We start from the raw sequence: 20,029 nt of genomic DNA, 5'->3' as shown, positions 1-20,029 counted from the left end.
CTTGGGAATTTTTGTTTTGGGATTAGTATTTTGAATATAGGTAATTTATGGATCAAAAACCTGATTTAGGAGCTAAGATCTGCAATATTTGAGTAGAAATAATCTGAAAAGAATGGCCAAATTTTTAATAATATCGGACATTTGAAAATCTTTGAAAAGTTTAGTCAATTTCCAACATTTATTGCATAATTGAACGTGATACGATTTTACAATATTACTGATGATCTGTCAAAAATTACTGACAATTTTTGGCGGAATACTACCCAATAATGCTCAGTAGTAATTTTTGGTAAATTACCATAAAATTGTTGCAGATAATTTCTCAGAAATTACTGGTAATCTTTGGTAAAAAAATTGGTAATTTTTGGTAAATTACAACCGATCATTTTTAGTTGATTTTCCCGTGGTAATTTTTAGTAAATTATCAGTACCTACCTAATGTATGATTACTAAAAAAATTGTTGAAAGTAATTTTTCAAAAATTACTTGTAATCTTTAGTAAATTGGTAATTCTGGGTAAATTACAACTAGTCATTTTTAGTTGCTTTTTATTTTTCCTTGGTAATGTTTGGTAAATTTCTATTACTTTTTGGTAAATTACTGGTAATTTTTTTTTGATAAATTACTAGTATTTTTTTTGGTGATTTACTAGTAATTTTTTTAGTAAATTACTGGTAATTTTTTTGGTAAATTACTGGTAATTTTTTTGGTGATTTACTGGTAATTTTTTTGGTAAATTACTGGTAATTTTTTATAATTTTTTCTGGTGAATTATCGGTAGCCTTTTCAGTGAATTACCGGTAACTTTTGGTAAATTACCGGTAATTTTTGGTAAATTACTGGTAATTTTTTGTATATTACTGGTAAGTTTTTGTAAATTACTGCTAATCTCAAAGTTTTAAATAATATTTAGTCTGACTTTGGGAAGTTTTTTGTTTAAAAAAATTGATAAATTGCTAAATGTCAAACTTTAAAAAAATATTTTCCAACATCTTTTGATAGGTACCTACTTGAGAAAAATCGTGTCGAATTCGTGAAATTACCAATATCGGGCAATTCATACTTTTGAAAATTTTGAAAAGTCTCGGAGAGTTCTTATCAATAATATTTTCATAATCAGAAACTTGAAAAGTGATTTCGAAAAGCATTTTGGACCCAGAGAGGTTGTCAAGGAAAAACTTTGAGAAAATGCATATTTTATAGCTGAACTAGTTGACCTTTTTCGATCCTAACATTTGAACATTCTAGTGAGATGAACATAGGAAAATTATTTTGAACTCGTAGGAGTCTATGGGAAGGAGGCTTAAGTAGGTATGTGGCCAAAAATATCTAACGTGGTAAAAATTTGCACAATTCAAGATTTTTTTGTCTGAAAAATCAAAGAATTTACTTGAGGTGTATTTGGGAGTTAGGAGAATGATGGTGTAAAGAGGGGGAGAGGGGGGAGGGGTAAACGTCCCTAAAAAGTTAAAAATCAGTATTTTAGTGATTTTTGTACATTTTGACACCGCATTGAACTTTTTCGATTGTAATATCAGCAAATATGTACTTGGTAAAAGTACCTCTCGAAGAATAATTTTGACTTTATAGGAGCATGTCAGATGGAAGGAGGGAGGGAAGGGTGAAGCTTGTATATATTTTTTTGAGAAGAGAGAAAGTGCGTCAAATTATAAAAATATTTTTTACTTGAAAAATTGGAACCAATACTTGAGTAACCTGAAAATAGTTGGAACACGTACGAGGGGTTTGAAATGTGTTGGAGAGGGAAAGGGTGCGAAATTTTCGTTACCTGTCGATAATTAATATTTTTACTCAATTTCAATGATTTCGTTGCTAGCTTGACATTTTTAGCACTGAAACTATGTAACATAGTACATAGTGGACATTTCAACCCTTTTCCCCTCAACCTGCCAAGTCCCTCTCGCCCCAATTGTCCACAGGTCATTCATTTCAGTTTTTTTGTTGAAAAGTTCTTCAATTGGACGAATTTTCAATTGATTTCTTCTCACCTCCTTTACTTCTTAGTTCTGTCAAGTCCTTCATGTCCAAAATGTGTTTAGGTTATTTATTTTAATTTTTTTCAAAATTTTTTCCAATTTTCTTATCCTGCTTCATTTGACATAATCATCTCTGTACCTAGCTAGACCTACTTCAATTTGGGATTTTCGTCTCAAGTTTCCTTTTAAAAAATTTAATTATTCTTATAAAAATGTGCGAAATTGAATTCTCGAAGCAACATGAACATTTAATCGCTCTCGTAGAAATACTAATTCATCATCTTACATTCAAAGTTTTTCCCCCAATATCCGTCATTTAAAATTGAATAATCTCAATCGCCTCATCTTTGGATATTTTTTATTGAACCCCCATCCTGGAACTATCAGTTCTCCCTAACAAAGTATTCTAATAAAATTCAGATTTCTCCCTCGTTTTCTATCCTACCCAATATTCATATGAAAAATCGTGTTCTTAAAAGGGCTATAATTTAGTCATCAACCAAGCACACAAATACTACATACAACGTAACTAATCACTTAACACAATCTGACACTTTTGACTTGAGCATTGCTCGATGCAGCACAAGCACAGTGTTGGCGGTAGCTAAACGATTGTGTGTACCGAGGCCGCAAACTCGTTCACAAGAAGGAATTCAATTAAACGTGAAAAACACGCACTTTAGCATGATAAGACGGTTAGCATTAGCAAATGTGTAACGATTGATACGGCGCTATACGGCCTTTGAATAATTTTCGACTGATGGTCTAACATACAGTGCTAAACTTTTCATGATGCAATGGAGCAGAACTTGAATTCTGCAACGCAAAAGCCTACCATATACCCTACAATGATGTCATCCAATCAAATAATGGTTGCGAGAGCGACACGAACGGCTGAACGAGCCACGAGGGCCCGAGCAAGAGGGTTATGATGAAAAATGAGTGTATATTTCTCAATGCATAGAACGCAGTTTTTCAAAGGGGTGCAAATCTATAAGGATAAAAGAGATTGTCGGATTCAATTTGGAATATTTTGTTCGATGATTTATCGTCATCGTCATATTGATGGACTGCAGTATGTACTTATGTACTCGTAAAGCAACTTGTATGCGGTTATTTGAAGTTGAAGACAAATGAGAGCTAAAAAGTCATCGTTTGGATGGGTCAAGTGAACCAGGCTGGAATTTATATAGTGGTTGTTTAATATGATGATGGTTGATTTCGTGTACAGGGTGTCCCAGATTTGGGTCTGTGGTTTGAAAATACTCATTCTAAGTTCGTTTAATTTCAAAACTAGATCACTGGTGAAAAATTTTCATTCGTGTCCAACTCGTCGCGTCGATTCAAACGATGACCTGGGACACCCTGTATGCGCTAACCATCGCGGTACCACGTTTCTGATTGATACGGAATGCGTGAGGGTATGTAAACGATGCTCACTCTTGAATGGTTGATTTTTTTCCCTACTTATTTCCGTGGCATACGCAAATTTCATATTTTCGTTCCACACGCCATCCATATACAATCGTGTCAGACTATAGAGGAGATATTGCTGCTATATCGAATTAAATATTTGACTCGTATTACCCTTCTTCCTAGCCAGAGTTCGGGGAAGACTGTCAGAAAATTTGTATTATTTTTAAATAATTGTCGTGTAATGTCGGACACGTACACGAATTTGTGTCATTCGGTAACATGATCGTCGCTTCTCTGCCCCTCCCCCCCCCTCTTGTATAAATTATACGTCGTAGTAGTATCGTATAGTTCGTACTATTCTATCATACACCTTTTTTTTGATCGTTGTATGTTTTTTTTTCTACGTGTAATTTCAGAACGACCAAAAAAATACAACGATTTCAGTCGCCGAACCTTCTTCCTCGGAGTGTTTCCTCAGCTCCGCCTCGCCTGCGCCTCAGGCAACAGATTCGTACTCGTATTCGCGAAACTCGATCGCGTGAATCCGTTAGCTGCTTTGCCAAGGTCTGCTTCGAATTCGATGGATCCGCCGCTAACCATACCTACCTACCTGTACCTATCCATATACGTAAACAGTGAAAACGAAAGTCTCGTTGGTGAAAAAAAAAGGTAAGTAAGTTGTACTTTGATGTACACGTGTTTCGTGTATCGTGTTATTCCATCGCCGGATAAGATAACTTTGTATTGTACACACATACTCGTAAGTTGAAGATACATCCACGATACACATCCTCGCCGAACTCGTAATACTGGTTTATCCCGTAATAATTTATTATTATATATATTTATGTAATATCTAACTAAGATTAACGGCCCTGTGCGTAAATCGGGTGCGGAAATACTCATCGCTTGTCATTTTCGCCTTTACAGATCGCTATAAACCGGCCTTATACCTATACGAGTAACAGTGTACATGACCAACGATATATGAGAATCAACGGTGAATTCGACCATTATCCCACACAACCTTGCCGTCGGCCTGAGAAAACAAGCCGAAACCGAAACAAGAATATGCTCTAATTAGAAAAGAGAATTTCGTCCGGACGCATCAGCATGAGAAACGAGCAAACAACTCTCGAGTAATGAATTTAACTTTTTTGATTAGTTTAAATCGCACATCGTTGGTTTTAATTGCTCGCGAGTACTGATAGTACGTAGTCAAATTGTCGACGAGATTTAGGAAGCGATAATTTGTGAAAAAATAGCGCAACGAAAATAGTATTATCGTTAGAGGAAGAATTTCCTCGAGGTTATTTTGTTTGAAAACAATTTTTTTACATTATTTTGGTTCCCAATTTTGAATCGATAGTGTTCCCCAATATTAAACAATCAATTTTTTTACAAAAAAAATAAAATAAAATAAAAAGGCATTGACTAGAAAAGCATTTGCCTCTCGTCTAGTTTTTTAACTTTCTACCAAAATATTATCTATATTTTATAAAAACATGATAGATGTACTGTACATGTTTGATTTTTTCTTCACTGTACCCCCCCCCCCCTCCATCGCATCACCGACACCACCTTGAAGCAAGAGTCAGGTTATTACGTACAATTCAAAAGTAAATATCACCTTTTGTACCGGTTTTTGAGATCCACCTTCTCGAGTTTCCCTCACTTTTCCTCTTATTTCGTTATTCAAAAACCTTATTTAGGTCTATTAAAAAAATTTTCCCTGCAGAAATTTACTCATTGAAAAATTTTAAATATTTTTTATTGCAAGAGATATTTTGATTTAATCCCCTTTTTCGACTCTCACAATTTTGCTCTAATTTTTTATAAATTTTTGGAACCCAAAACCTCGTAAAAGAGCTGAAGGGTACAAATTTCATTTTGGTTTATAGAACAATTTCGGTAAATTTTTCGAGAATTGATGAAGTAAATTTTCTAATCTGGTTTAGTGATTCGCAGCATATTTCCATTTTTTTTTCTAAGGAGACGTAATGAAAAAACATTTTAACCCAAATTGACTAAACATTTTTATTTTTTTACTTTTTTTTGTCCAAAATTAGAAGAAAAAATATTAAATTTTGAAGTTGAAGAAATAGCAAAATGTGTCCTGAATTCTTCCTGTTGTACACATAATCTATCTATTGGAAACTAGAGAAAAATGCATAACGAAGAAAAGTTCTATTTTTTATTTTTAATACTCGGAAATGGAAACTTTTTCTGAAACACATTTTTCTGAACCATGACTTTTTTTTCAACATTAGAAATGAGTTTCTAAAGATTTCTTGTTGTTTGAGAAAAAATCCTGTGACTTTCTATGTATTTTTAGAACTGAAAATATTTTTTTCTACAATCACAAAGCATTAAATGAATATCAAAGGGAGAAAATCAGAATCAGAGTTGTAAAAACAATTTTATTTTGGTTTTCATTCTTTTTTTTATTTTTTTTTTCGTTTTCGATTTTTTTTGATTTCGTTTTTTTTACTTACAATGTTTTTATCAAAATTATTTTTTATTCTATTTTTTTAATTTATTTTTTTTCTTTCTCGAAGGTAGGTGTAAGAATAGAAGTGAAAGTTTGTCATCATCACTAGTGCAGGTGTAAATAAAAGTTTCCACGCTCTGTGATCAGGGTGTCTGTGTCTATAAACAAAACTCCCACTTCCCAGACGAAAAATCATGATTTTTTAATTACTTTTTTATGACCTATTTTTCACATTTTTACCGTATAAAAAAACAAAAAAATCTAATAAGTAACTTGAAACTATCTTGAAACTGCGAGGAAATTTTTTAAAACTTGTGGGCAAGTAGGCATTTTAGTTTTTTTATTTTATTTTTTCGTGGAAACATAATTTTTTCGGTTTTGGATTCTGTTTTTCAAATTCATTTCTCAGATTTTGTTTTAGGAGTTTCTTTGTTTTTCTGATTTAATTTTTGGTGTTGATTTTTGATTTTGTCAGATTTCGTTTGTGGGTTTCGGTTTTCATTTATTTTTCATTTATTCATTTATTTTTTTAAATTTCGCTTTAATGTAATTTTTTTAGTTTTTTTGCAAGAGATTAACCGACTCTGAACTTCAATTTTTTTCTACTAATAATTAAAATGTTTTTTCTATTTGAACCTATTTTCTTCGACCCAAGTAAAAAAAAAAAAAAAACTAAAAAGTTTCTACCTACGTGAATTTTGAAACCTTCAAAAAAATTAGCTAATTATTCCCAGCTCTCGGCTCTTCCTCTTTGGCTTTACCTGGTCTTGATGGTGTGATTATTATAAAACTACTGGTTGAGGGTATCAAAAATAATGTGAAAAATCACATTTGGGTCCAAAAGTTGTGAAAAGTGTTGAAAATTTACTTAAGTTAATGTAGAAATTATTAAAAGTCGAGAAAGCTCCAAAATTGAAAGGAAAAGATTTTATTCAGGGAGGGGGTGTCTATAAAAAACAAGAAAAACCTGGAGAAATTTAATCCTACAAATTTGATATTATTCAATATTCACCCTGATTTTTGAAAACTAATGAAAAAATCTATAATTAGTTTCATTTGCTGATTGCTCTAATTTTGTAGTGAATTAGAATTTCGTAAAAGTAATGACTGGAAATATATCACACAACATCCCACAAATACATCTCGAGGCATAAGAATAAGAAAAGAATGAAGAAATACGCTAAGTACTTACGAATTGAAAAATCACTCTTTTCGTGAAAAAATCAAGCAAAAAACCGAAAAATTGGTGTTTTGCAACAACTTGAATTCGATAAAAATCGATTATCATGATGACATAATGAAAAATTTTCCCATTCTAAATACTTATTAATGTTGAAATTTTCTTCATTTTGCCTCAGATTTGGTCTCGGCTCATTTCTCTCCCTTCCTCTATTTTTTGAAGGCCATTTTTACAACAAAAAATCAATTTTTTTTTCAAAATCTAAATAGACTATATTTTTTTACTCCTCATAATCAGTATGAATTTATTTCGACCCTAAACTTATTTTTGAAAATTTTCGACTTGTCTGGTTATTTCTTCTGTGTGGTCTTCATTTGCACTATTCGAACTATAATTTTTAAGTTTCATATTTTAGTGCGAAATTAAAGAATAAAAAAAAGTTTTTGGTTTTTTTTTAGGGAGGGGGTGTCGTTTCTAATGAAAATACAAATAATATAAACTTTCTTACGTTTTAAATTCCGAATCAATCATATAAAGTTAAATTGTTTTTAATTCAATAAATGCACGGAAACACCCCAGCAATGTTTCGGTCGACGCATTCCTTTCCTATTTACACGACACGTCCGCGTCCTATACGTTTTCTAACCCTTTTCCTTTTCCTTTTGCCGGCCATCACCATCACCCTATACACTGCGGTAACAGAAACCACCTGTTTTGGGTCGTGCTTCCACACTTCACATCTAGTCGAATACCTGCTATGGCGATGATTGCTCCATGTTGAGCAAACGTGTAATTATTTTTTCCAATTTCGATTGTTGGCTTGATAACGCGTAAAACGCGAAGCTGAAAGTTGACAAATTTAATGCATTATCTCGTCCGTGTACGATTTGTCCATTAACCTCGTTTCGATATCGGTGTTTTCATTTTTTTTAAAAATACTTGTGCATGGAGGGATCTTAGGGTTTTTATTTAAGCGGTATTACCTAATCGATAAATGAGCGTGTGCGCGGTTACGAGTACGAGTACATATTTTTTTTGTGCGCCTCGAGTATACAAGCACCAGACGGTAGATGGGTAGTGCGAGTATCTGTTGTGCAAATAAAGGGAAAATATGTGGGGAAGTTCGTTTACGCGGAAATAATGGTCTGATGCGTCTTATAAACTTTGTGTGTCTGTGTATTGAATGTTTTGATAGATGGGATGAGCTGTCATAAGACGACGACACCACCGGTGGTGAGTGAGGGTGAAATTTTATAAAGATAAAAGGTTTTAGATTGCGAGTTATTTTACATAGTATGATACATAATTGTTTTGAAGAAAAAAAACAGTTTTTTTTTAAAAATGTAATCAAGATTTTTTTTCAATTTCCATTTAAGTATACGTATTTTGAAGTTGACATATATATTTCAAAGCGAGAAAATTCAAATTTTTTACGTACTATTCAGTTTGATTTTTATTTGATTTTAATTTTATTAGGTTCATTGAAGACATAGGTAGGTACATAAGATTTGGTAGTGTTCAAAAATTTTCAAAATTGATGATATTTTTTATTTATTTAATGCGTTGCTCGATTTGAATCGTTGGCATCTTTTTATGTTCCCTTCCTGTGCTCATGAAAATTGTAAATATTTTTCATTTCAAATATTACCTTCAGTCAGGTGTTTTTATTCCTTCTGCCATGGTCTTTGAGGCAGTGGCAGTTCATATCAAGATGAACAATTTTTGGCCTCCAGTCTTGCCATTTTTTTCTAATTTTTTCACAAGTTGCATTCGATGGTCTTGTAAAATTATCTGCATCATTTTTCGTCAGTTTTTAAAAAAATAAATAAATTGGAGATTCGAGTTTCAAAATCAGTAGGTAAATTGAAATTTGATAAGTTTAAAACTGAACGTACTGAGTTAAGCATAACTTTTTATTTTGTAAAGGTAAAAGCAATAATTTCAAGATTGAAGAAAATTACCGTGATAAACAAACATATCTTTAAATGTGCTTTTTCAACAAACTGGTTTTCAAAATAAGATCTCAATACCGCCGAGGGAACAGAGACCCCTAAAAAAATGATAGTGAATCAGCATAAATTAATTATTGTTGATCATTTTGAAGTGTTGAATATTGAATGATTTTTTTGATCCGATCCTTTTGACATTGAATATCGTCAGATTGTAAAATTGAGATTTTTAAAGAAAACTGAACTCTAAAATCCAATTTTTTTACGATTCTTTAGTGCATTTACAGCCCTATCTACTCTCTTATTTGAAAAGAAATGAAATAAGTAAAAGTAGGTACTATAAAAATTTAAAAAGTGGCACAACTCGTCGATTCTCATCAATTTGTGAAGTAGCTGGATTCAAGAAAGTTTTAACTGTTTAGATTCAACTCCTCTGAGTCTCCCTTAATCGGTAATTTTTTCAAAATGGAAGGCTGGAAACATAAATTTTGAGGTCGATTATTCGAAAAATGAATTTATATTCGAATTCAGCGACTTCACAAGTGATAAAAATTCCCGAAATTGTCGTAAAAATAATTTTTAAATATCCATGTCAACTATAGGTATAGTTTCATTTTTCAATAAAATATAAGTACATACCTATAAAAAATAAAAATACAGTTGAAAAAAGGAAACCGTTGTGACAATTGCACAAAATGTAACTTTTTTGGAAGAAGGAGGGGGGTGTTTTTTTCAACTTGAAATGCTGAAAATTAAATTTAAATTAGGTACATTGTATTGGAAAGACACGAATAAAGAGTAAAAATGGCCCAAATGTGATAGCTCATTAAAATTTCACAAAAGTTGTGAAAAAATTGTGAACATTGTTTGAAATGTTGTAAAAATTTCGCAAGTGATAAAAATTCACTAAATTGTCGTAAAAATAATTTTAAAATATCCGATCCATGTCAACTATATTTTCATTTTTCAAAAATACTGTAAAAAAATTGAAACAGTTAAATTATTGTGAAAATTGTACAAAATGTAACGTTTTTCTAGTGGGAAGGGGAGGGGGGTGTTTTTAACTCGAAATGTTGAAAATTCAATGTAAATTACATATTAATGATATAGTATAGGAAAGACGTGAATAAAGAGTAAAAATAGCCCAAATAATTTCACATAAGTTGTGAAAATATTGTGAAAATAATTGTTTGAAATGTTGTAAAAATTTTTGAAATAACTCAAAATGGATGAAAGCAAGATGAAAGTTACAGTTCAACTTTGCTAAACTTGCATACGATATTTTTCAGATTGGTAGCTACATATTGGTATTTTGATCATAATGAATGGTTTTTTTTAAAGCAATTTGACCAATAATTCTGTTTCAAGTGATTAATGATTTTCAAGATGCTCCAATCACTGTTAGTGACTTTTTAATCATTTTCAATAATTTTGGTAGCGTTTGGAATTATTTTTGTGATTTTTCGATCAATTTTCCATTACTTTTAATCATCTTTATCATATTTTTGACAATTTTTACGTCATTTTTGAATTTTTTTTTTTTTGGGGGGGGGGGGGGGGTGTTTCAACTTCTTAAATAGATGACATTTTCATTTTTTTGTTTTCAATTTTTAAATAAGTTTTGTGACATTTAGATTTACTTTCAGGGAATCACAGTCAGTTTTCGTGATTTTATTTTTACATTTTGAACAATTTCTTCGATTATTGAAACAAATTTATTTTATTTTTAATGATGTTTAATGGAATTTTTTACAATTTACACAATTTTTACAGCATCTTGAACCATTTTTTGTCACTTTAATAGCACTTTAGTAATTTCTTATGTGTATTTTTATTCTTTTTTAAAAAATGTTTTTGATAATTTTTGATGCACTTGAGCAGTTTTTATAGTATTTTGATATTTTTGAAAATATTCATCATTTTTTGCACTGTTTGAAGTCTTTGTTTGGTGATGTTCTATAAATTACCAAAATCGTTCAAAAAATGATGATCTCGATGGTCCATATGTTTATGTTTTCAAACCCTACTTTTTCAACACTTTCAATTAAAATTTAATATCAATTTTTCAAAAACCAATTTCCATTTTTAATAAATGCCTACTTAATTCATTAGATAGTTGTTTTCCACGAGTTGAGTTAAATATCTTTTTGTATTGGAATAATTATTTTTGGATTCCTATTTCAGATTTCATTGCCTCATGATTTTATTAGAAATTCAGTCGTTCTATCTCCCTCTCCCCTCCCCCACCATCCATTTCCTCTCTTAACCGCTCTCGATGAAGAGTTTTTTACCAGTGGTGCATAAAAATTTGAAAAAAATATACTATTGCAAAACTTATGAAGAGCCCTACATTTTTTTCAGAAAGGCCTCAAAATTATTATTTCCTTCTTTCAGAAAAGATCTATCAAATTGAATTGGAAGCATAACAAATTTAGATATAATACAATTGGAGGATTCTACTTGAGTTTAGGGTCCTAAAATTAAAAGGTCTTCTGCCATTTCCTTCTTCTTCAGAAATTTTCCAACACTGCTGTTTTTTTGGTCCAAGTTATTAAATGTACTTACTGAACTACGAATACGACCTACGTCAATTTTTTTATCATGGGAATTTTTGTTGCGAAATTTTGAAATTGAAAGCCCAAACTGCAAGTTCAGCCATTTTTTCATTACTTTACTCGACGAGTTTATCAGTCGAGCTATTTAATACAGAACGAGAGGGGAATACTTGTTATCTATAAACCACAAACTTACCCTGAAATTATACCTTCAATTTGAAAATTATTAACATCATTCATGTCACGATGCGGTATATAAAGTATAAAAAATTCGCTTCATTAAGAAACTTTGTTCGAAGCAAAAAAATGCTATTAAAACAAATACGACAATTTCCTCATTAAAACTGGCTTTATTCACAAAAATGATATCCGTTGCTAAGTATGATTTACATGTTTTCATTATTTTTTATTATTATTATAAACGCTACTTAAGCGAATAATACGACCATAGTACATATCATGTACTTGTATACACGTTTGAAAGTTGGGAGTTGACTAAAAACGATGACGTCATTGTGACATTGTGACACGAAAAGTTCACATAACGATGGTTCTCTCGTAACATATTTGTAGGTACGTTTAAGGTTGGGTTGGTGGAAAAAAGCGTAGGTCTGGGTGGGTACCCTATCTATGTACCTGCGACGATGTGTGTGTAATAAGTAGGTACTTAAAATACACTTACGCGAATTCACCGCATCTTGTTCGTATATTTGAAAAAAAAAAATCAAATAAAATGTACCCAAACGGTTCGATATCTATCGAGTGAAATTTATATACTTACCCATATACTAAGTATTATTGAAATTCAAACGGTAGGATGACGTTAGAACTTCGAAATTAGGATATTTTTCAATCGATAAATTATCGTACCTGTGATATTTGGCTATATAAATTCTCTAAATCAATAACGAAGTTCATTAACTACGAATAGGTACTCGACGTCGTGAACTATAAATATTTTATTTCATCGACGTATCAAGGTTCGTAATTGTGGCTTATTTCTAGGAAAAGAACTATCCTAATTTCGCCTAAGTATTTGGAAAAATTTCAGTAGGTAGGTACGACGAGGATGTTGAAATGCAGAAAAATTGCACTACCTAGCTGAAAAAGGCTCGAAATTCGCGAGTATTTTAGTAAATTAAATTAGACTTTAACGCGATCGCGAGCAATAAATTTACCAGTTGCCTGGGCTCAAGTTTTGACATGCAAACTGATAACACACGTATGTGTATCTTGGTATAATTTAAAGCTCACGTACCTATTTAAATATAACAACACGAGTAATGAGAGAATTATCCAAATTGAAGGCATTAAAGTAGGCAAAATGTAATTCTAGGAAACTCATTCATATACACGATTCGTATAGCTTATATTAAATAATACATATCGTCATAAGTAGAAAGAAGCTACTCGTCGATCTAGTAACCTTTGAAACAATCCCTCGTTCAATAATTCACCCACGACCTGGTTTTCCAATAGGTCAACATAATTAGTACAAGAAAATGTCGTAATTTTTCCCTCCAAAAAACTTGATGCTGTAAAATGATCACTTATCGTTGAACGCGGCGAAAAAAATGCAGGCATAGCGGAATTTTCAAACTCGATAGAGGATACTTACCCCGGTTGCTAGGGTTGTTTTGAGACTGTACGTTCTCCTGTTTATCCGATGCCACCTTTGAGTTTAACATCTCGGCCGTTTTAAGTTCATTGGCCATTTTTAAAGGCGCGAAACTTTTACGTAAAACGCGAAATTTTCGTACTCGATTTCACGTAAACTGTTTACGACGAAGGCATCACAATTTTAAAACAAATTGCCTCACGTAATGGTAGGTTTTTTTCCGAAGTAATTAAACGGATGATAAGAAGTACTCCGGTATGAATTTACATGCACTGTTTGGGCCGCGACGCGACGACGTAACGCATTTACTCGCACAGCTTTTGGACGTACTGCGACGATACAAATCGAACGAGCCAGTGCTGCCGGTCTTACTGATGTGAAATTTCGTTCTATCTTGGCCAAGACGCGTGGGGTAAGAGTAAGAGAAGATAGGATGCGGATGAATGTTGCGGATGGTCGAGGGATAAATTAATAATTTATGTGGGTATGATTGGAGATTATTATCGATCAAGGAAAATGGTCACGAGAAGAGGGAAAAAGAGCAGGTACGAAAGATGACCATAATAATTGCAAGATGAGATGATGATGAGTAATCGTAAGTTTTGATAGTGTCGCAGTGCCTTCATTTTTCAAAGTAGGTGACTTGTTTTGTTGTAGTGCAATGAGCATGTGTTCAGAGCCGTCGCGAGCCCTAGGCAAATATTAATATTATGTTGGGCCCCATTTTTTAAAACAGAAGTTATATTGAGGTTTTAGGGAGGGGGTAGGGGGCTGTCAAGTGATGTAGGAGAAAAATATGAATTTTGCCAATTGATATAATATTCGTATGACTTATGAACTTTTTTTTCTTTTTTGGATTTTTGGAGGTCTCAAATGTGAAATTTGTTTACTCAATAACGAGAAACAAACTATTTCGAAATGCCTAAAAACGAGGTTTTTTTAGTGCGAGGAGTTTATTTTTTGGATTTTTAAATTTTAGAATTTGAATGATGGTTTTTTGAATGAAGTTAATTTTAAAAAAGAAAAGAAAACAGGCTCATCGAGTGAAGCGAGGGCAAAAGCTTTTGAAAATGTATATTTTGAAAGTGATAAAAACGATATTTTTTCAAATAAAGAGTTCATTTTTTGGCTTTAAAACTTGTTTTCTTGAAAATAAATTGCCATCTTGACCTCGAAAAAGAAAAGAAAAGCTAGTGCATAAGCTTTCGAAAATTTGTGTTTCAAGAAGTAAAAAATAATGGTTTTTTTTTCATCACATGTCCTTATTTTGGTAGGCCCAAAGCGCGGGCTCGGGGAAAGCTGCCCCTTTACCCCCCTCCCCTGTACGCCCCTGGTTTCTCTAAGCTATTTTCGTTTCCTTGTATAAAGCCCCCAAAATTGTGAAAAATCTAAAAAAATAGAATTTATACGAATCAAAGTCTGTAGAATTTTTCTGAGAATTTCACATTTTTCTAAATACGAGTGCAAATTCGTTTTTTTTTCAATTTCTGCTCAAAATTTTACGCTTTTTTGAAGGAATCTCTTCCTCCCCCTCCCCTTTAGAGCCGTCAAATTTGAAGAAAAGGTTGAAAGAAAGAAATAATTCAAGTGCTGTGTTGAAATTTGAAAAAAAGAACATTCGAGACATTAATTTGGAGAGAGTCTGGCCAGAGTACAAAATTTTCAATTTTTTTTACAGTTTTTCATATTTCTTTTCATTTTTGGAGACCAAACATTGTTTGGAAAGGCTATAACTCGTTTTTGGAAAAGTTGTAAGCATAAAAAATTTGAACTATTTTGCAACTTTGCGATAAAAAAGCGACTCTTTTTGGCAACCATTAGCAATCAAAGGTAGAATTTTTGCAATTTTTGGCCAAAGGCGAGACGTTTTTGACTAAATTTCCAAATTTTTGAAAAAAATGGGATTGCTGACAATTTTTTCAAAAATTATGACTTTAAAAAAAAACCGACTTTTCTTCAAATACAATTAATCTTTTATGAACAAATTGAGTCACTTTTTTTGAAACATTTGTATAGCAATTGATCTACTATATTCAAATCGAATCATTTACGAACGATTGTTTATTAAATAAATTGATTGATTTCATGGCGAGCGAATCATTCGCAAACGGATCAATTAATTTACGATTGATTCGGTTTTTGTGAAACTATTGTATAGAATTGATCTGTTTTCAAGCGAAGTGAATCGAATCGAATCATTCACAACCGATTGGCGATCGAACAAATTGATTGATTTTTAGGTGAATCACTCGCGAACGAATTGATTGATAGTTGGTGAATCATACGCGAACGAATTGATTTGTATGAGTGACTCGTTCGTGGGCGAATCGATTCGTATGAGTGACTCGTTCGCGAACGAATCGATTCGTATGCGTGACTCGTTCGCGAACGAATTGATTAGTAGCTGATGAATTATTCGCGAACGAATTGATTCGTATGAGTGGCTCGTTCATGAACGAATCGATTCGTATGAGTGACTCGTTCGCGAACGAATGGATTCGTATGAGTGACTCGTTCGCGAACGAATGGATTCATTTATTCGATTTTTTATGAATCATTCGCGAACGAATTGATCAATAGTTGACCCTAATGGATCATTCGCGAACGAATTGAATTTTTTAATGAATCATTCGCGAACAAATTGAATAATTATTGGTGACTCGTTCGCGAACGAATCGATTCATTTACTTGATTTTTGGTGAATCATTCACGAACGAATTGAATAATTTTTGGTGAATGGTGAATCATTCGCGAATGAATTGATTAATAGTTGGTGAATCATTCGCGAACAAATTGATTTATATAAGTGACTCGTTCGCGAACAAATCGATTCATTTACTTGATTTTTATTTTTTGGTGAATCATTCGCGAACAAATTGATTCATAAATTGAAGAATTGATCAATTCGTTCTTTCAAGAAATTAATCAATTCGTTCATGTATGATTCCCATTAATGAATTAATACTCTCACCGCTGGTCTCACGAACAATTCACTGAGAATCTGGCAAAAAAGCAGGACTTTTAGGTAATTTTTTAAATATTGAATAACTGAATATCTCCAGCGATTTCGCTATTAAAAAGCGAGAGAGAATTTTTGCCAAAAATTCAGAATTATTTGACAAGTTTAACAAAAGTATCCGATTTTGAGAACAATTGGCAAAAATATATTTTTTGGGGGAATTTTTGTCAGAAAAATCCAATGTGATGATAAAACCGAGACATTGATCATTTTTGGCAAGTTTTGCTAGAAAAGCGATACCTAATTTGCTATTTTATTAAAACGTAAGAATTTTTGTCAATTTTTCGCAATTTTTGTCAAAAAAGCGACTATAGTTTGTGAAAAACGTGGTAATTTTTAGACCAAAACACGACCTATTTGGGTAGAGTATTTTTCGGAAAAAAATTGAGACCTGGTAAAAAGCAGAACTTTTTGGGAATAGACCAAAAAAGATTCTTCCGGACGAATTCTGGTAAAAAAACGAGACTTTTCGGTAATTTTTGGACAAAAAGTGAGACTTTTAAAAATATTTTCCCTTTCCACGATTATTGTCAAAAAGGCGAGATCTTTGAACAATTTTCCAGTTGAATCAGATTAGTAGAATTCATTTCATTGTGTTTTTTTGTTCAGGTATAGGTACGAGTAATTTAAATTCATGAGTTCTCAACGTTATGATATCTTGTTGGGAACGTTGTGCGGCTGTGCGCATGCATCAGTTTGCATTTTTTGCTATTCCCATAAGTGATCATGTTTCATCACTTCAACAATTCTCGAATGTTTTAACCGTAGTTTATACTGATAACTCGAAGATATAGTTACTTGAATGATCGTTTCTTTTTCCAATATCATATCAGTCGAATTCGCCGGTATGTTCGTGATATTGCTACAGTATTATTATGGTTCTATGAAGTCTTAAGAGTATAAATTGTCGTGTTTTTAATTACCTACCATTAAGAAGGCCTGAATCCCGTCCTGATTTACTTTCCGGTGAGTACACTCAAGTTGGTTTGATGATTTGATTTAAATTTTCGATCGAATGTACAAATAGAGTTCTGATTTTCCAGATAATTCAAGTGTCTGCTACCTTACCTAATCGGTAGTGATAGTCGCAGCAAGATGAACGATTCGCCGATGGAATTGCAATGTTTGGCAGCAAAATGTGTATGCGTTCGGCTGTTACACGAATGGGCCGAGGGCGAAGCGCCCATAATCGACGTTTGGAAAAAAGGTAACGGCTACGATACTTGCTCATCTCACGACTGGTTCGTATGGCAATTATACGAAATGGAAGTACCTCAATTCGCCAATACACCCAATAAAATTCGATACCAAATTGAAGATAACATGGTATCGATTTTGGAACAAGTCGTGACTTGGATCCAGGATCATCACGGTGTGAATTTCTTCCACGATCAACCATCGTCTTCGCTGAGCGAATACATCGTTACTCTGGTTTGGAATCATCATTTTAAAATCGACTACGCTGCCACCGCGAAAAACATGCTAACCAATGAGAAGCTGAGTCCATTGGAGAGGTTCAGATTCGCGAGTACTTATTGTATCGTCGAAGAGATTGAAAAGTTTCGCGACACGATGGATTCGGTACCGGAATGGGATTTTAACGAGGATCCGTTCGTGGTGTATTGGAACAAGTATTTGAATAACGAGTTAGATACGATTTCGGAACCTGGAGAGAGTCCAGATGTTTCTGTATTAGACGCAGGGATGAGTGGTATAACTTTAAAGACGTTACATTTGTGGCCTCCGGTTGAGCACTTCTTCGATAAATTGCACTCGGAGTTCAAATGGATCGCATTCGGAGCTATCATCCTACAGTCTGGTGAAAGAAACCTAAAACATTTGTTAGCCAAATTGACAGATACAGAATGGAATTCAGCGTGTCGTACTTGGATTTTGAAAATCGTCCAGAAAATCCTCCAGTGGGGTACTTTGGACGACGTACGCTACATGTGGAATCTGTTCAAGAGTAACATGGATTCGAAGAATTTCTGCGGTATTCTCGAAACGCTGGTACCTTTAACGATGATAGACGCGAGCGAATTTGAAAAATGGACCACGGTGTTGATGGAGATTTGGATCAGCGCTAGTAGCGAATTGAAACAATCGGCCATCGACATGGAACTGTGGCATCGTATAGGTGAACAATGCTGCATGCATGTTATTATGAATGGAGAAACGTCGAATTTTCGTGCACGTCGTCAGATCAACGATCCAATGAAATTCATCAGACTGGTGTTGAAAAGCGCAGACGTGAGTAAAAGAATGGAATTTTTCGAGAAGAATTTCCGCTGGTTGATTCTTTGGGCACCGTTTGCCGAGGTAGATAAATTGATACGTAATTTTCTGGAATCTTACAATGGCGATGTTGTTAAGTTGAAAAAATCACTCGCCAATTCTCATCTCGTTATTGAGAGATGTGTGTCAGTATTGCTGAGATTTGGCGAATTCGACGATTTTGACGCCGTGCTATCGTTTTATTTCCCCGGCGTCCCCGGCTACGTCGAAGACGACGAGGACAGAATGCGAAGAAGTTTGATATGCTATAAATGGACGTTAATGACACTTACACTGGGTTCAACCATGCTCAGTATGTGTTTATATTTCGCAGATTGGAGGAAATTATACGATTACGTGAAGAAAATCATTTCTCAGACTCGTCACATCGCGCCAGATGAGTTTATGATTACATTGATCGATATGCATAAATCTGAAGAAATTCGTTTCTGGGAAGTGAAACTGCGTAATGGCGAAAGCAAAGACTTGAGGGAATGCCTGAACGCAATTTTGTCTCCCAACGACCACAGATTGGAAGAGTTGAAAGAAAAATTCAAAGCTGATATGTTCAAGATTTTATTCGATTGCGATTCATCCGCAGATAGAGTTTTTAATCAAGCAGACGTGCAAGATTTCTTGCTGTGGATTTACAACGACGATGACAAGCTAGTCAATGAAAACTTCAAGCAACCGGAACTCTTCTCGAAAGGATTTTTGGTTCAGTTTCAATTATGTATCACCACACGTTGCTTTCAAGCTACCAAATCTTTGGAAGAGTTTTTAGATTGGTGTTTTGCGACAGAATCGGAAAAGCAGCAGTTTAAACGCAAAATGATATACGATTACCGAGAGCATAAGGTGATCGAAGATTTGTTGACTCGTAGAAGGTATCGTCGAAGCGTGTTGTTTTGGTTTTTCGACGGCGATGCCAGTGAAATTGAAAAGTTCACGGTGTACTGTGCACGTAATCCAATAAACTCGTATTTCGACTCGGATTTCGCTTCTGTTTGTGCTTACTCAGTGGAAAAGTGGTCGGATTTGACCGGAAGTCAAGATTGAATGTTTCAATGTGCTTAGGATCAATTTTTTTTCGAATCTTCTCTGTTCCCAACAATTAGTAAACATTGTAAGATGTCGAGTACGTTTGCTTAATTTTTTCCATCTTATTACGAAATGATTTTTGTTTCCACTTTGAATGCGTCGTATTCGTTGTTGATTTTATTTGAAATTTTAAATACATAAGTTGAGTAATTTTTATAATGCATTTTTTCAAAAAATTTGTATATTATTTTGTTTGTTTGTTTTTTAATAATAATTGTTGTCATTTGAATGTATACCTATACCTAATACATACAACGTTGTCTTTTTAAAAAAAATATTTTTGTAATCAACTTGGCGTATGGTAATTTTTCGAGGGCGGAAAAGATTATTGTTCATGTTTTTTCTTGAAAATTTTCATGATGTAATTTGCATCATTTCAAATGGAAGTTACAGATCGATAAGGTATTAGAATAAAGTCTAGAATTGTTG

General features: G+C 33.3%; 2 protein-coding genes across 5 annotated transcripts in view; one reads left to right on the top strand and one right to left on the bottom strand.

Annotated features, from left to right (window-relative positions):
• Positions 1–13,587, bottom strand: part of tau (microtubule-associated protein tau) — a 39,504-nt gene extending 25,917 nt beyond the window's left edge. For 2 of the 3 annotated variants that reach the window (XM_065362923.1, XM_065362925.1), the window contains exon 1: positions 13,207–13,584. In XM_065362923.1, coding sequence (XP_065218995.1) covers positions 13,207–13,303 — 97 coding nt within the window. In that variant the 5' untranslated portion in view covers positions 13,304–13,584. Of the gene's footprint in view, positions 1–13,206 lie in introns of all 3 variants that reach the window. The other variant, XM_065362924.1, reaches the window with a different exon arrangement.
• A 3,235-nt stretch (positions 13,588–16,822) lies between these two features.
• Positions 16,823–19,886, top strand: LOC135843931 (uncharacterized). 2 transcript variants are annotated; one of them, XM_065361986.1, is made up of 2 exons: positions 16,823–17,191; positions 17,253–19,886. In XM_065361986.1, the coding sequence occupies exon 2, from the start codon at positions 17,321–17,323 to the stop codon at positions 19,556–19,558; it is 2,238 nt and encodes a 745-aa protein (XP_065218058.1). In that variant the 5' UTR covers positions 16,823–17,191; positions 17,253–17,320; the 3' UTR covers positions 19,559–19,886. The 2 variants fall into 2 exon arrangements, with proteins under 2 accessions (XP_065218058.1, XP_065218057.1); XM_065361985.1 differs by having other exon boundaries at positions 16,824–17,191; positions 17,269–19,886.
• The last annotated feature ends 143 nt before the right edge of the window (positions 19,887–20,029 follow it).

The sequence above is a fragment of the Planococcus citri genome, chromosome 4 (assembly GCF_950023065.1).
Source record: "Planococcus citri chromosome 4, ihPlaCitr1.1, whole genome shotgun sequence".
Lineage (NCBI taxonomy): Eukaryota > Metazoa > Arthropoda > Insecta > Hemiptera > Pseudococcidae > Planococcus > Planococcus citri.
This window is presented reverse-complemented; position numbering and strand designations above follow the sequence as displayed.

Coding starts and splice junctions, on each gene's coding strand:
- LOC135843931 (XM_065361986.1), top strand. CDS start 17,321: ATGAACGATTCGCCGATGGAATTGCAATGTTTGGCAGCAAAATGTGTA.